Genomic DNA, 17,060 nt, shown 5'->3' with positions numbered 1-17,060 from the left:
TTAATATAACAATAAAGAGACAATAAAATTGATGCAGGTAACAAGTAAAACAGAATTATAATCCTATTAAAATTATATTAAATAACGACATATAAATAGATCCCAAAATAAATAGATTATTCCATTATTTTCACTCTGATAATAATTCATTCATATAGTAATTCAATTGATGTTATAATTTATTTGAATGTCAGAGTTTCCAGAGATAACCAGTCTCTTCATAAACTTCAGTCTGTGACTGAATACGAAGTTCTCCTGTTAGGGAATAGTAGACTCCACTTCAATGTATCCGCAACATTGTGTGCGTATGGTAGCTGAAGTTCAAGGCAATGTAGCTGTTCGCTGCTTGCGAATGATGTTAAAAGCTACTAATGAGTACAGCGGCGTCCCGCTGTAATATTTCGGCAAGCGATCGCTATAAGGACAGTATAATCTTACCCGGAGATCTTTTAGCTGAACGATGAGCCCTCAACTCGGCACGTTTAGTTTCTATAGTCCCGGTCTCAAGGGTTGCTGCTTGGATTCAAATCTTGGCGCCACTTGGATTTGTTTGGTCCACGTGTTTCTGGCGTCTCTGATATCACGGTTAGTGAGTTTTGGAAAAAAAATCCTTTTCATAGAGCAGTGTCCAGATCTCCGGAGTTACACAGGCCTTGCTTTCTTTAGGGGGGAAATTTCTATTTTATATTTATTCCACTTTTTCAGACTGGGTGTAGTCTGTCAGTGGGAGCACCTCTGGTGGTTTCTCCCCTCATTTTAGTGCGACATTATTTTATTTTTATTATAAAAGGCTGCTTTGATGTAATTCAGTACCTGGTTCATTCTTGGCTTTGCCGCTATCCACTGACTGTTGATCCCATGATTTCTTGATGCAAAGAAAATATTTATTGTACCCCATAATGACACTAATAAAAATTAAAGCTTACCCCACAAAAAATGAACTCACAAAGCTACATGGAATCCACCAGAACTGAAGTCTTTTTGACAGAGTGACTACTTGTGATTCCTAAACAGGGGATCCCCTCTAAGATGTCCATATAGCCTAATAGTGTGTATGGACAGGGTGTGTCATCCTTATGGCTCATACACACGAACGTGTGTCGGCCGGGCCCATGCTGTGGACCGCAAATGCACGAACACCAACCGTAGGGCTACCATATGTGGATGTAGGACCCATTCACTTGAATGGTGTCCGCGATCCACATCTCAAAAAAGTAGTGCATGCACTACTTTTTTGCAGTGCAGAGGCACAGACACAAACCCCAGGGAAGCACTCCGTAGTGCTTCCGTGGGATTTTGTGCCTCAAGTGCATGGGTGCACAAATGGCCGGTGCCCTACAACGGTCGTGTGCATGAGGCCTTTGAAAGGGTTGCACACTTTGGTGGAAGGAGAGAGGGTGGTTGGCAATGGGCAGATCTGCCAAAGGAAGCATACTAAGGGTATTTTCACACTTGCGGATCTGGTATTCTGGTATTTTGAATGCCGGATCTGGCACGAATACATTCCTACGGAAAAAAAAATTACGGATTCGGCATTCAAGCAAGTGTTCAGTTTTTTGGGGATGGAGATAAAACCGTAGCATGCTTCGGTATTATCTCCGTCCAGATCAGTCAAAAAGACTGAACTGAAGACATCCTGAACGGATCGCTCTCAATTCAGAATGCATTAGGATAAAACTGATCAGGATTCTTCCGGTATAGGGCCCCTAGGACGGAACTCGGTGGCAGAAAAGAAAAACGCTAGTGTGAAAGTAGCCTGTAACTACCTGCACCCCTTGTGTCATGACAAATGGTGAGTCAAACAGAAAGTATCCTTCTGTGGAGCCAGCACTGGGAAGCAGATAAGGCAGTGGTGCCACACACTCAGTAATCACTTGTAGGCGCTGGTTCCCATTATAGTCCATAGGGTCTGCGGTGCACAGCGGTATCCGGCTAGGCTGTATTTAGTGCACTCCAGCCGGCCGTTCCTCCCTTTTACTGCCTATATGAACCAGTATGCTTCCCTTCACAGGTCTGCCCCAACCTTCCACTAAGCTTTAGTGAATACCAGAGTCAGTGTCGCTGATATAACATAGGCACGGCACCGTGTATTCGCCACACGTCTGAGAGCGGTCACGTGTGCAGCTCCCAGGAGAGTGAGGCCCCGCCCTCCCGATTATTGCTCTGCCCCCGCCGGCAGGAAGGGGGCGGGGAAGATGTCTCTCTGTTACCATGGAGTTGGACGCTAGCTTTCACTGAGGGCCTGAAAAGTGATAGTGTGGCTGCGTCTGCTTGTGATGTGAGGACACCTGAGCCGAACCCCCGACACTTCGCCTTCACACCTGTGCCTGGAGAAGAAGGTGAGGGATAAATCAGAGCCGCGCACTGTGCTGCGGCTGTCCACTGAACAAGCAGTTCTCAGCCGTGTCCCGAGGTCTGAGAGCTCCAGCGCTTGATCCCAAGCAGTGATTTACATGTCTGTGGTGGGAAAAGAATATCAGCTATAGAGATTGTAGTCACTGGTCCCTAAGCCTATGTCATGGAGGGAGGGAGATAAGCGGCTGCACGGTACATAGCATGCTGCTTATCTCCAGGGACAGAACTCTCACAGCAATAAGCTGCAGGGTCAAGCAGAGAAGAGCTGCTCCCTGGGCCTGGGCCACACCTCAGGGACAGAATTACAGATCCCTTTAAGAACTTACCATGTGGGGCCTACTATATATATATATATATATATATATATATGGAATTCCGCAGCACATCCAGATAGTAAGAAGGTAAAAAAAGGCTTTATTCACCAAGCATGCAACGTTTAAATCCTCTCAATGGGATTGAAACGTCACATGCTTGGTGAATAAAGCCTTTTTTTACCTTCTTACTATCTGGATGTGCTGCGGAATTCCTTATTTTTATACATTTTTGGAGGTGGATCGCCTACTCAGCCGCTGGCACTTTGTTTACACCTCACAGACAGTGGTGCTGCCCACACTTCCTTGTTTATATATATATATATATATATATATATATATATATATATATATATATTGCTAGAACAGGAAGAATTTATTATTGCAAAGAAATTCTTGAAAATGATCATGTACAGTGTCTGTAGACAATTATAAAGGTGACATACTGGACGCTGTAAGAAAGTGAGTAACGCAAATCACATCTCATTTCTGCGGTACACCATAAAACCTCCCAAAACACACGGAACGTGTCTGTGGAGGCTTCATCTTGGCCTTTGTCTTTCCAATGTAGTACTGAAAAAAAAAGCATGGAATAGTGTAGTGGATGTTATTCCACTCCTGGTTAATGGAAACCTATGGGTGACTGATGCCACTGTATGGCCCTGTCACAGGCCTCTGTTAATGTAGGTGTGACATCACTGTCCATATATGAGCAGCCTTCACTGGGTCTTCCCTGTGCGGAGAGCCGTGTCTAGATGCAGCACAGCTGTGTGTCCCCCCCCTCCAGTCCACCACCCAGCATCTCACTCCCTATCCTCCGATTGAGTCAGCAGTACGTACCAACATATCTGGTGCAGGAGCTGCAGTTCCTCATCCACTACCCTTTTCTATGGGATTACACCTCCTTGGCATCTCCACCTACTCACCTCTTCTCTGGGCTCCCCTCTTCTATAAGCTCCTCGTCCACTACCCTCTTCTCTGCACTCCCCTTGTCTCAGGGCTTACTCCTCTATGGCATCTCCACCTACTCACCTCTTCTCTGGGCTCCCCTGTTCTATGAACTCCTCGTCCACTACCCTCTTCTCTGCGCTCCCCTCGTCTCAGGGCTTACTCCTCTATGGCATCTCCACCTACTCACCTCTTCTCTGGGCTCCCCTGTTCTATGAACTCCTCGTCCACTACCCTCTTCTCTGCGCTCCCCTCGTCTCAGGGCTTACTCCTCTATGGCATCTCCACCTACTCACCTCTTCTCTGGGCTCCCCTCTTCTATAAGCTCTTTGTCCACTACCCTTTTCTTTGGGCTCCCCTCTTCTATAAGCTCCTCATCCACTACCCTTTTCTCTGGGCTCCCCTCTTCTATAAGCTCTTCGTCCACTACCCTTTTCTCTGGTCTCCCCTCTTCTATGAACTCCTCGTCCACTACCCTTTTCTCTGGTCTCCCCTCTTCTATGAACTCCTCCTCCACTACCCTTTTCTCTGGGCTCCCCTCTTCTATAAGCTCTTCGTCCACTACCCTTTTCTCTGGGCTCCCCTCTTCTATGAACTGTTTGTCCACTACCCTTTTCTCTGGGCTCCCCTCTTCTATGAACTCTTCGTCCACTACCCTTTTCTCTGGGCTCCCCTCTTCTTTAAGCTCTTCGTCCACTACCCTTTTCTCTGGGCTCCCCTCTTCTATGAACTCCTCGTCCACTGCCCTTTTCTCTGGGCTCCCCTCTTCTATGAACTCCTCGTCCACTGCCCTTTTCTCTGGGCTCCCCTCTTCTATGAACTCCTCGTCCACTGCCCTTTTCTCTGGGCTCCCCTCTTCTATAAGCTCTTCGTCCACTACCCTTTTCTCTGGTCTCCCCTCTTCTATGAACTCCTCGTCCACTACCCTTTTCTCTGGTCTCCCCTCTTCTATGAACTCCTCCTCCACTTCCCTTTTCTCTGGGCTCCCCTCTTCTATAAGCTCTTCGTCCACTACCCTTTTCTCTGGGCTCCCCTCTTCTATGAACTGTTTGTCCACTACCCTTTTCTCTGGGCTCCCCTCTTCTATGAACTCTTTGTCCACTACCCTTTTCTCTGGGCTCCCCTCTTCTTTAAGCTCTTCGTCCACTACCCTTTTCTCTGGGCTCCCCTCTTCTATGAACTCCTCGTCCACTGCCCTTTTCTCTGGGCTCCCCTCTTCTATGAACTCCTCGTCCACTGCCCTTTTCTCTGGGCTCCCCTCTTCTATGAACTCCTCGTCCACTGCCCTTTTCTCTGGGCTCCCCTCTTCTATAAGCTCTTCGTCCACTACCCTTTTCTCTGGGCTCCCCTCTTCTATGAACTCCTCGTCCACTACCCTTTTCTCTGGGCTCCCTTCTTCTATAAGCTCTTTGTCCACTACCCTTTTCTCTGGGCTCCCCTCTTCTATAAACTCCTCGTCCACTGCCCTTTTCTCTGGGCTCCCCTCTTCTCTGGGCTTACTCCTCTATGGGATCTCCTCCTACTCACTTCTTCTCTGGGCTTACTCCTCTATGGCATCTCCACCTACTCACCTCTTCTCTGGGCTCCCCTCTTCTATGAACTTCTCGTCCACTACCCTTTTCTCTGGGCTCCTCTCTTCTCAGGGCTTACTCCTCTATGGCAGCTCCTCCTACTTACCTCTTCTCTGGGCTCCCCTCTTCTCAGGGCTTACTCCTCTATGGGATCTCCACCTACTCACTTCTTCTCTGGGCTCCTCTCTTCTCAGGGGTTACTCCTCTATGGCATTTCCTCCTACTTACCTCTTCTCTGGGCTCACCTCTTGGCTTCTGAGACTCAAGCCCAGGGAAGCACTGATTTAAATAGGAGCTACTGGGGAAGTTATCATATATGGATAGTCCCGTCATAGGAGCTACCGGTGAAGCACACGTCATATATGGATAGTTACGTCATAGGAGCTACCGGTGAAGCACTGTCCATTTATATAGATAATCCCTGGGATCCTCTACCACCATGAGTAGTGTCTGAGGGAGGGGGTTGTATAGGTGACTTATTCTGTTGGAGGTATACTCCCCAAAGATCAGCGGGACGTACTGCAGACTCCTCGGTCAAACTGATCCAGGCAGGGAAATGAATTGATGTTGTTGCTGTGATAGCTTTAAAGAGGGGATATAAATAAGCAAATAAACAAGACAGTGAAGATACATATAAAAAATGGCAAATAACTGAATGGCAGTGAAATGTCTCCCTAAACAGATAGCAGTGAAGACCAAGCAGGGATTGAGAATGGGAACAGAAACAGACAGGAGATTATAGAGTGGCAAATCTTGAAATAGACACAAAAGAGATACAATCTTTCCATCTACAACCATAGGGAGGCCATGAATGGAAATCCCCCCTTGTATAGAGTTTGCAGACTGTCTGACCTGACAGAACAATATGTAAGTTACACCTCTCTGCCAAACTTATCGCAGTTTGCATGTTTTAATCATTTATAGGGCTTTCTAATTTCCTTTTCCTTATTTTAATAAGAAAAATAATAAAAGTAACATTTTAAACACTATACCCCAAGGCTATTGATGTTCTTTAGGTATACTCCCCACCTCTGGAAGGCTCCAAATGAGAAGGTCATGGGGTCTAAGACTGATTTTTCATGCAGTACAAACATAAACAATATGTAACTGTCTTTATTCCATGTATGTAGACTGAAGATGAGCAGTTTGGATGAAGAAAGGTCTGACATCAGTGAGTCTTCAGCAGAAGAAGAGGATAGTATCGAGGAGAAGCCTCTGAGTGCCTTAGCTCCTCTTAACGCTAAAGAGGACAGGCCGAAGGATGTCACTGCAAGTCCTGCCTATCAGTGCTTGGATGAGGTGAGGACAATACAGGGGGGAAATCTCTATACCCCAGAAGACTGGTGTCAAAAAGTCACAAATCTGGGGTTTCTGCCTTTTTAAATGGCACAAGTGCCATTTTTATATTGCCAGCTACAAGTACATGGATGCGCTTAGTTTATGACAAGGGCTGCTCCTCATTATAAATTGAGCACATTGTCTGGAGGCACAGGAGATATCAAGAACAGCATCAAAAACACCAGTCTTGATAAGTCTCCCCCATTACTTTCAACTGTATGCAATGCAGTCTGGAACAACACGGATGGGTGGATTTAAAGGGGTTTTGGCACCATTAGAAGTGTTGGCATATCACTAGGATATACTGTCCCTCCCTGGAAAAACCCAACAGCTGAGGCCTCAGCATGATGCAGCCTCGTCACTACGGCTTCGTCGGAGGTTTCCCGTGCAGTGCTCAACTATGTGCAGAAACCATACACCTGAACCTAGGTAGCTGGATGCCGAAATCCTGTATACATTAATGTATTTAGCTTTCTGCAGTGATAGATAGGGTGGTAGACTAAACTTTTCAGAACTGTCCAAAAAGTATCCAGATGTGAAGCTGTTTGATAAAATTACTTATGTCTGTATGGGGGCAGGGCTACACCAACGACAGTACAGCACGCCACGCTGCGGCTTTTTCTATTCTCTCAAAAATCTAATAATACATAAAATACGAAATACAAAAACCGCACTCTGGCTTGTTCTGAGAACTCACTATAGCATGTTATTCCTACTGATGAAGCCTGCACTGGGACAAAATTCTAATCTCCATATAGCATAGTATAATGCTACAGAAAAGTTCTTACCACAACTGAACCAGTACTCATGCAGTTTATTTTCTGTCCACTTGGTGGCAGCAGCAGGTCAAGTTATTATAGAAATGACATTCTATGAGGCAACCTCCAGTACTCCAGCGGCGGTGAATCTTCAACTCATGCTCCTCTCACTTTTCTGGGAGTTCTGACAACAGTCAAGCGACTGTGCATGCTGGGAGTGGTAGTTTCACCACAGCTGAAGTGCCGTAGGTTGCTGATCCCTGTGCTAAGGCTACATTCACAAGACAAAAACGAAAAGCGACCGTGTGCCATGTGCATGGTGGTAAAGACCACCACTGTTTGCTGTACTGCCTCTAATTATACAGGGAATATGGACATTATGGGCCCAATGGAAATAGCTAAGCCAGCGCTGGAGCGCCGCTGCCTTCTCAAACAGCTGATTGGTAGGGGTCTGAGGTGGCAGACCCCCGCCGATCAGAGGCTGATGATCTATCCTCTGATGAATCATCAGTAAATAAGAACTTCAGAAGCCCTTTACCCGACTAGAACCAGTTGTGATGTCATAGTGGCTTACCTGACTAGAACCAGTTGTAATGTCACAGTAGCTTACCTGACTAGAACCAGTTGTGATGTCACAGTAGCTTACATGAGTAAAACCAGTTGTGATGTCACAGTAGCTTACATGAGTAAAACCAGTTGTGATGTCACAGTAGCTTACATGAGTAAAACCAGTTGTGATGTCACAGTAGCTTACATGAGTAAAACCAGTTGTGATGTCACAGTAGCTTACATGAGTAAAACCAGTTGTGATGTCACAGTAGCTTACATGAGTAAAACCAGTTGTGATGTCACAGTAGCTTACATGAGTAAAACCAGTTGTGATGTCACAGTAGCTTACATGAGTAAAACCAGTTGTGATGTCACAGTAGCTTACATGAGTAAAACCAGTTGTGATGTCACAACAGCTTAGAGTACTTTCACACTTGCGTTGAAGTTTCCCAGCCGGCAGTTCCGTCGCCGACACTGCCTGCCGGATCCGGAATTCCATATGCAAACTGATAGCATTTGCATCCGGATAGGGATCCGGCTAACAAATGCATTGAAATACCGGATCTGTCTCTCCCGAATTTTTTTTTAAAAACATTTTTAAAGGATCCGTTAATGCAGCAATTTTAATGCCCGATCCGGCACTAATACATTCCAATTGACCAAATACCATAAAGAGACTGAACTGAAGACATTCTGATGCATACTGAACGGATTGCTCTCCATTCAGAATGCATTAGGATAAAACTGATCAGTTTTTTTCCGGTATTGAGCCCCTAGGACGGAACTCAATACTGGAAAACTTTGACACAAGTGTGAAAGTACCCTTACCTGACTAATACTCATGTATGATGTCACAGTAACTTACTTCCTGTAACACTTTTGATGTCACAGGAGTTACCTGACACACACTTGTCCAGATAGCTTACATGATGAAAATGCCTTTGTCACAGATGTTACCTGCCTGCAGTTTACCTCTCTTTCAACAATGTGTGATGTCACAGCAGATGACAGCTGTTTGATTGACTTAACCCCATCTATGATGTAGATTATTTGACTGAAACAGTTGTGATGTCACCAGTTAATTGATAGATGTCAAGCCAACCTGCCTGTTTGGAGCCTCATTTAAGCTCACCTGTGATCTCACAGTAGTGTACCTGACAGATGCACAGGTGTGATGTCACAGCAGTTACTTCCCGAAAACACACTTATAATGCTACAGCAGCTACCTGACCAAAGGCTCATTTACATGGGGTGACTGACCAGGTACAGTCCTGATCAAAAGTTTAAAACCACTTGAAAAATGGCAAGAAATCATATTTAGCATGGCTGGATCTTAACAAGGTTCCAAGTAGAGCTTCACATGCAACAAGAAGAATCGGGACTGAGACAAAACATTTTTTGAGCATTCAATTTAATGAAAACAACAAATAAACTGAAACAGGCTGTTTTTCAGCTGATCAAAAGTTTAGGACCACACCTCCCAAAAAAAACCTAAACCCCCCCAAAACAGAAATCCAACTTCCAAACATGAACTCAGTAATGAAGAGCTCCGCCGTTATTGTTTATCACCTCAAAAATTTGTCTCGGCATGCTTGATGCAAGCGTTTCCATGAGGTGAGTGGGAACATTTCTCCAAGTGGTGAAGACGGCCGCACGAAGGCCATCTACTGTCTGGAACTGTTGTCCATTTTTGTAAACTTCCCTTGCCAGCCATCCCCAAAGGTTCTCATTGGATTTAGATCAGGGGAACACGCAGGATGGGCCAAAAGAGTGATGTTATCCTGGAAGAAGTCCCTTGTCCTGCGGGCATTGTATACTGTAGCGTTGTCCTGTTGAAAAACCCAGTCGTTACCACACAGACGAGGGCCCTCAGTCAGGAGGAATGCTCTCTGCAACATCTGGACATAGTCAGCGGCCGTTTGACGCCCCTGTACTTCCTGAAGCTCCATCGTTCCACTGAAGGAAAAAGCACCCCAGACCATTATGGCGCCCCCTCCACTGTGGCGCGTAGAGAACATCGCAGGTGGGGTCTACTTGTCATGCCAGTAACGTTGGAAACTATCAGGACCATCAAGGTTCCATTTTTTCTCTTCAGAGAATAAAACTTTCTTCCACCTTTGAATGTCCCATGTTTGGTGCTCTCTTGCAAAGTCCAAACGAGAAGTTCTGTGGCGTTCAAGGAGACGAGTTCTTTGAAGATGTTTTCTGTTTTTGAAGCCCTTCAGTCTCAGATGCCGTCTGATGGTTATGGGGCTACAGGCAGCACCAGTAAGAGCCTTAATTTGGGGCGAGGATCATCCAGTGTCTTGACGGACAGCTAATTGGATCCTCCGGCTCAGTGCTGGTGAAATTTTTTTGGGGTTTTCCGTTTGACTTTTTTGTTCCATAACCCTCAGGATCATTTAAGAATTTAAGAAATTCCAAATGACTGTCTTACTGCGTCCCACCTCAGGAGCGATGGCGCGCTGTGAGAGACCCTGCTTATGCAGTTCAACAGCCCGCCCACGTTCAAAAAGGGAGAGTTTTTTTTGCCTTTGCCATCACAAGGTGTGACTACCTGACAGAAAATGACAATGAATCCACATCTTTGCACAGATTTGGCCTTTTAAAGACATGTGGTCCTAAAATTTTGATCAGCTGAAAAACAACCTGTTTCAGTTTATTCGTTGTTTTCATTAAATTGAATGCTCAAAAAATGTTTTGTCTCACTCCCATTTTTTCTTGTTGCATGTTGACGCTCTACTTGGAACCTTGTTAAGATCCAGCCATGCTAAGGCTACTTTCACACTAGCGTTCGATCGGATCCGTTCTGAACGGATCCGATCATAATAATGCAGACGGAGGCTCCGTTCAGAACGGATCCGTCTGCATTATTTTGGCATATAAAAGCTAAGTGTGAAAATAGCCTCGTACGGATCCGTCCAGACTTTCAATGTAAAGTCAATGGGGGACGGATCCGCTTGAAGATTGAGCCATATTGTGGCATCTTCAAACGGATCCGTCCCCATTGACTTTACATTGTAAGTCTGGACGGATCCGCACGCCTCCGCACGCCTCCGCACGGCCATGCGGACACCCGAACGCTGCAAGCAGCGTTCAGCTGTCCGCCTGTCCGTGCGGAGGCGAGCGGAGCGGAGGCTGAACGCCGCCAGACTGATGCAGTCTGAGCGGATCCTCATCCATTCAGACTGCATCAGGGCTGGACGGAAGCGTTCGGGTCCGCTCGTGAGCCCCTTCAAACGGAGCTCACGAGCGGACAGCCGAACGCTAGTGTGAAAGTAGCCTAAATAGGATTTTTTTTACAATTTTTCAAGTGGTCTTAAACTTTTGATCAGGACTGTAATTAACAGGAACAACTGTTGAGTGTTACATTTACAAATGTGATCACTCATCCCCATTAGTGATAGTGGCATAGGCAATATTAGTTTTCGAGTTATTTTGTGAATTTTTCGCATAATATTCACAATAAATTAGCGAATTCTAGAATTTGTGATCTCTTCATTATTTTTGCGATTGCGTAAATCGGCACTAATGATGCGCATGTATTGGGCAAAAAATATGTGCAACTTCACATGTTATCAGGTCTGAGTAGATATTACTGATTGGTGCACTAAGTATTGTTGTGACATCACAGCACTATGTCTGTAGCATGTATGTATGGACAGCAGAACCTATCAGCTACACCAGTGATGGCGAACCTGTTAGAGACCGGGTGCCTAAACTGCAGCCCAAAACCCACTTATTTATCGCAAAGTGCCAATACGGCAATGTAACCAGAATACTCCAGTTCAGTATAGTATATTTTTCATGTACTTTATCATTTAAGTATAATGACCTGCCTACATTCAATGTGCTGTCCGTGCTGTTCATAGTGCGCCGAGTGCTAATGAATGGCTGGTAGAGTCCAGAGTATATTGGTACACCATAGACTTTTTCCAGGGTGCGGGTGCCCACAGAGAGGGCTCAGAGTGCCGCCTCTGGCACCTGTGCCATAAGTTCGCCATCACTGAGCTACACTATAGCACTATCTAACCTACACTGACTATCTCCCACTAACTATCTGTATTATATATATATATATATATATATATATATATACAAAACACAAATAGTGCAGCAGCACAGTCAGAGCCAATGGACTGGGTGCAAATCCCCACAGAGGCAGGCCGCTCCTCCACGGTATATAGTAGACGAAAAAACGAGGCAGCACTTCCAGCTTCTAGTGTACGGGTGAAGACCCCAAACTTTAATCCAAGCGACGTTTCGGCCTACTCAATGAGGCCTTTATCAAGCTACATAACAGTGCACTGTTATGTTGCTTGATAAAGGCCTCATTGAGTAGGCCGAAACGTCGCTTGGATTAAAGTTTGGGGTCTTCACCCGTACACTAGAAGCTGGAAGTGCTGCCTCGTTTTTTCGTCTACTATATATATATATATATATATATATATAAATACCAAAAAAGAAAAACCAGCAGCACAAGACAAAAAATATGGCGGGTGCAAAAATATCCTCAAAGCCGCAGGCTCAAACGGCTATACGTAGATATAAGTAGCAAAAAAATGAGGCAGCACTCCAACGTAAGGTGAAAGAAATCGTGGATCCTTTATTCCCCTCTGCAACGTTTCAACCGCTCATTGCGGTCTTTATCAAGCAATGAGCGGTTGAAACGAGCGGTTGATAAAGACCACAATGAGCGGTTGAAACGTTGCAGAGGGGAATAAAGGATCCACGATTTCTTTCACCTTACGTTGGAGTGCTGCCTCATTTTTTTGCTACTTATATATATATATATATATATATATATATCCATAGAAAAGGTCAGGCAGCACTCCCTTGACATGCAGCTATAGCTGTAAGGTGCCCACGGTGGTCCCTCGATTTAGGACGAAGACAGCAAAGAAAATCCGCAGCACTCCTTGAAGTATAAAAAATGTGTAATTTTATTCACACATGTCAAAATTTGACAACGTTTCGGTTCTCTCACAGAACCTTTCTTTACTGACTTGAGAAAGGTTCTGTGAGAGAACCGAAACGTTGTCAAATTTTGACATGTGTGAATAAAATTACCCATTTTTTATACTTCAAGGAGTGCTGCGGATTTTTTTTGCTATATACATAGTTTTATATATATATATATATATATATATATATATATATATAACTATCTAATGTAATTGGATAAGGGATAGGATCCAGATGAAAGCACAGAGCACAGCAATGTCACTGCTCTCTCTCAGAACTGCAAAAAAACTGCAGAAAATGGCTGCTGGGGAGGTTTTTATATAGTAAGGGGTAGGCAACTTTCCTATTGGTTGCTAGGGATGTTGCTAAGCTGTATCTTAGCGCACAAGCAAAAAAAATCAATAATATTTGCGATTACGAATATATAGCACTATATTCTACATCTTCGCGAATTCTCAAAGTGCCGTTATTCGCAATTAGAATATTCGCGATTAACACTAGTCCCCATACAGATTAGTTGCCTAAGAGCAGCAAATCACCATTTACACATGATGATATATTGCTCAGAAATTATGATTTTGGGTGCCACATCAACTATGCTTTTACTTGATGAATGAGACAACGTTTGTTCACAGGGCCGTCTTTACCGAGGGGCAAAAGGGGCAGCTGCCCCGGACCCAGTTGCTCCTGGGGGGCCCAAGGCAGCTGCCTCTTGAGCCCTGCTAGCCACTGCCCCGGGTGTCAGGCTGTCAGCTTCACAGGGGGTGAGTCCCGGAATAGTACTGTGTTAGAGCTGTGAATGTGATCCAGGACCTTAATGACATCATCACCATGTGACCAGTAACCTAGCAATGACTGGTCACATGGCTATGAGGTCATCACAGGTCCTACAGGAGTGTTGCAGGTGAAGTTTGCCTTAAGTGTGGAGCTTTTTTGTGTGAAGATTATATCAGAAAAAGGTGACACTCAGGGGTTGTTATGCTAATATACAGTAAACTACCGTATAGTGGGGTGCTGTATACTGTGTGGGGGGGGCCTGTATACTGTGTGGGGGGCCTGTATACTGTGTGGGGCCTGTATACTGTGTGGGGCCTGTATACTGTGTGGGGCCTGTATACTGTGTGGGGGCTGTATACTGTGTGGGGATGTATAGTGTGGAGTGCTATACTGCTGTACTGTATAGTGTGGGGTGCTGTATCATGTATAGTTTGGGGTGCTGTATACGGTGAGGTGCTATACTGCTCTACTGTATGCTGTTGTATACTGTGGGGTGCTGTATACTGTGGGCTGCTATACTATATACTGTGGGGTACTGTATAGTGTGGGGTGCTGTATACTATAGGGTGCTATACTGCATACTGTGGGTTGCTATATTCTATAGGGTGCTATACTGCATACTGTGGGTTGCTGTATACTATAGGGTGCTATACTGCATACTGTGGGGTGCTGGGGTGCACTGTAACACTAGGGTGAGCCGAGCCCTGGTCTCCTTCCTGCAGAGCGGTGCCCACTTCCAGCCTGAGCCCAGCTGCCCAGAACACTGATCCTGAGCCGCTGGAGTCTTCAGAACTGGAAGTATTTACAGTTATTCACTGTACTCTACCAGGGGTGTGGATTTTTTTGTGTGTGTGTTGTGGTGGAGGGCGTGATTGCCTGCTAAGGTGTGGGAAGGCGGGATCCAGGGTGCCCAAGTAAATTTTTGCCCAGGGTCCAATCAATATTAAAGACGGCCCTGCTTGTTCATCAAGTGATTGGCGGCACATCAACACTGGACAATTAATGGGAACGAGCATTTGTACAAAAGTTTACTCCTTCATGTCTGTGTAAAATTACCATGTTTCCACAGCACCCATTAGCTGTCTGAAACCCATTTTTGATATCACAGTCACTTACCTGACTAAATGGCATTTGATGTGATAGCAGCCTACCTGAGTAAAACTCACTTGGGATGTCATAGCAGCCTACCTGAGTAAAACTCACTTGGGATGTCATAGCAGCCTACCTAAGTAAAACTCACTTGGGATGTCATAGCAGCCTACCTAAGTAAAACTCACTTGGGATGTCATAGCAGCCTACCTAAGTAAAACTCACTTGGGATGTCATAGCAGCCTACCTAAGTAAAACTCACTTGGGATGTCATAGCAGCCTACCTAAGTAAAACTCACTTGGGATGTCATAGCAGCCTACTTGTGTAAAACTCACTTGTCATGTCACAGCAGCCTAAATGTCTGGAACCCCACCAGCCAAGGCATAATTATAGACCTTATATACGGACCTAAACAAGACCTCCAACAAATACATACAAAGGGGGCAGTCAATATCCAATGAATAACAACTATAGAGAGTATAGGAAACCTCTAATGGCACAAAATAGATATGACGCTCTAGAACACGACAAACAATTCCACATCAAAGGGAAGATCAAAGGGACACAGATAGAGGGACTGAAAAATAGTCAAGAAATGGAGAGAATAAAAAAAAATGCAGAATCCCACAAAAAAGAAATCTATCAGGGGAGAGGGGAAAGGTATAAAAATGCCAGTCCAAATCAAATAAGACAAAGGAGAATTGAGGGGAATATACAATTTGAGCACATATAAACTTACAGAAAATGGAGAGCAGGTGTTATCCCTCCAAACAACTAAACAAGTTTGAAACATATCTGCACATCCACACGTATGTAAGAAAGTTGAACCTAATGAAGTGTGCAGCATCCAACCTAAAACCCAGAAAGAATTTATAGTAAATTGGTTGGATTTTTGTTTAAGTTGCAATTATTTTTGGTTCAACAATTAATTTTTATTTACAGCTAACAGGTACAGCGATGGGGGCAAAATTCGCCCCATATTTCACTAATTTATTTATGGTATCTTGAGAGAAGAAGTTCATAGATCTTGTACTTGAAAGAAAAAATAAGGGATGAGGATTGTTATTTTGGAAACTTTACTTTGATAACTGCTTATTGATCTGGAATGGGGACATATTGGACTTTTTGGAATATATTCATTTGAATCAATGAAATATTATTTTTACAGAACATAAAAGTAAGGAGTCCATTAACTTTTTAGACCTTACCATCTTTGTGAAAGGGGGGACAATTAAATACCAAAATATATTTTAAAGCTACAGATGTGAATGCATATATAGATGCTACCAGTTGTGATCATAATCCATGGATTAGGAATATCCCAAAAGGACAAAGAGAATACACCGTTACTGCACGAACCCCCAAGACTATATGGAACAAAGTCAAGTAATACAAGATAGATTTATAGACAAGGGATATAAAAGAAAAAATCTTGAAATGTGGAGAAACCAAACAAAAGAAAGCGCAAAAGGAAAAACTGAAGAGAATTTGATAAATAAAACTTTTCCTTCCTCACCCAGTATAGCACCAATCAAGGTTTGATTAAGAATGTCCTCAGAAAAAAAACTGCTCCGTACTAAAAAATGATCCTGTAATAGGACCATTGATTCTGCCGAAAAGAGTTAAATTAAAAAAAGCACCTAATATCGAGGTCAAACTAGTCAAAAGTCATCTAAAGGTGAAACCAAAGCTGCGTTGCGTTTTATGACCCAGCTGGTGAATAAAAAGACATGCTTATAGGTGATGACTCGCACATTAGGTGTAGAAGCTGATTAGCTTAGGATATATAAGCCCCATGGATGAATGAAAATCATTGTAATGGGATAGAAGCTTAGCTTCTTTATTATTGGATGTCTTGGACACATGATCTTTTTGTGAATGAAAAACTCTTTGTGGTTGAAATCTAAATTATGTATGAAGCTTTGGTTTAAAAGATTTCAAACAACGTAAAGGCATATGCATAAAAAACTAAAAATAATGTAACTATAAAAGAAATAGAGGGAAATTAATGGACATGAGACATTATAATTTTATAACATTTTATTGAGAACTTCTTTTATGTTAATGAAAACCGAAGAGGAAACATTTCTGGGCAGATAAAAAGGAAGTTTGTGCTGAAAGAAAGACATATACTTCCCTGACAAAGTGGTGGTGAAACCTAGGTTGGGGCGCAATACAGGAAACCGGACTTTTTATATTTGGTACACTTTGATTTTAGTCACCTTTGTGAGTAGAATAAAACTGTTGGTTTTTATTGGTGTCGGCGGTACTTCACTATCTTTGCCCCCCGTTTTCTGATCAACTACAGGGAAAATGGGGGTAAAGGTAGTTTAGAGGATATACAGCAAGGATTTAGAGAAGCAGTGATTGACTCGCTCAAAGGAAACTGAGGCCTATT

The 17,060-nt window shown here is 44.0% G+C and overlaps 1 protein-coding gene across 2 annotated transcripts in view; it reads left to right on the top strand.

Moving 5' to 3' along the window:
- The first annotated feature begins 2,223 nt into the window (after window positions 1-2,223).
- CCDC146 (coiled-coil domain containing 146) overlaps window positions 2,224-17,060 on the top strand; it is a 131,970-nt gene continuing 117,133 nt past the window's right edge. For both annotated transcript variants that reach the window (XM_044280149.1, XM_044280148.1), the window contains exons 1-2: window positions 2,224-2,339; window positions 6,316-6,484. In XM_044280149.1, the coding sequence (XP_044136084.1) occupies window positions 6,323-6,484 (162 nt within the window). In that variant the 5' untranslated portion in view covers window positions 2,224-2,339; window positions 6,316-6,322. The remainder of the gene's footprint in view (window positions 2,340-6,315; window positions 6,485-17,060) is intronic.

Source organism: Bufo gargarizans, chromosome 2, assembly GCF_014858855.1.
Source record: "Bufo gargarizans isolate SCDJY-AF-19 chromosome 2, ASM1485885v1, whole genome shotgun sequence".
Classification (NCBI taxonomy): domain Eukaryota; kingdom Metazoa; phylum Chordata; class Amphibia; order Anura; family Bufonidae; genus Bufo; species Bufo gargarizans.
This window is presented reverse-complemented; position numbering and strand designations above follow the sequence as displayed.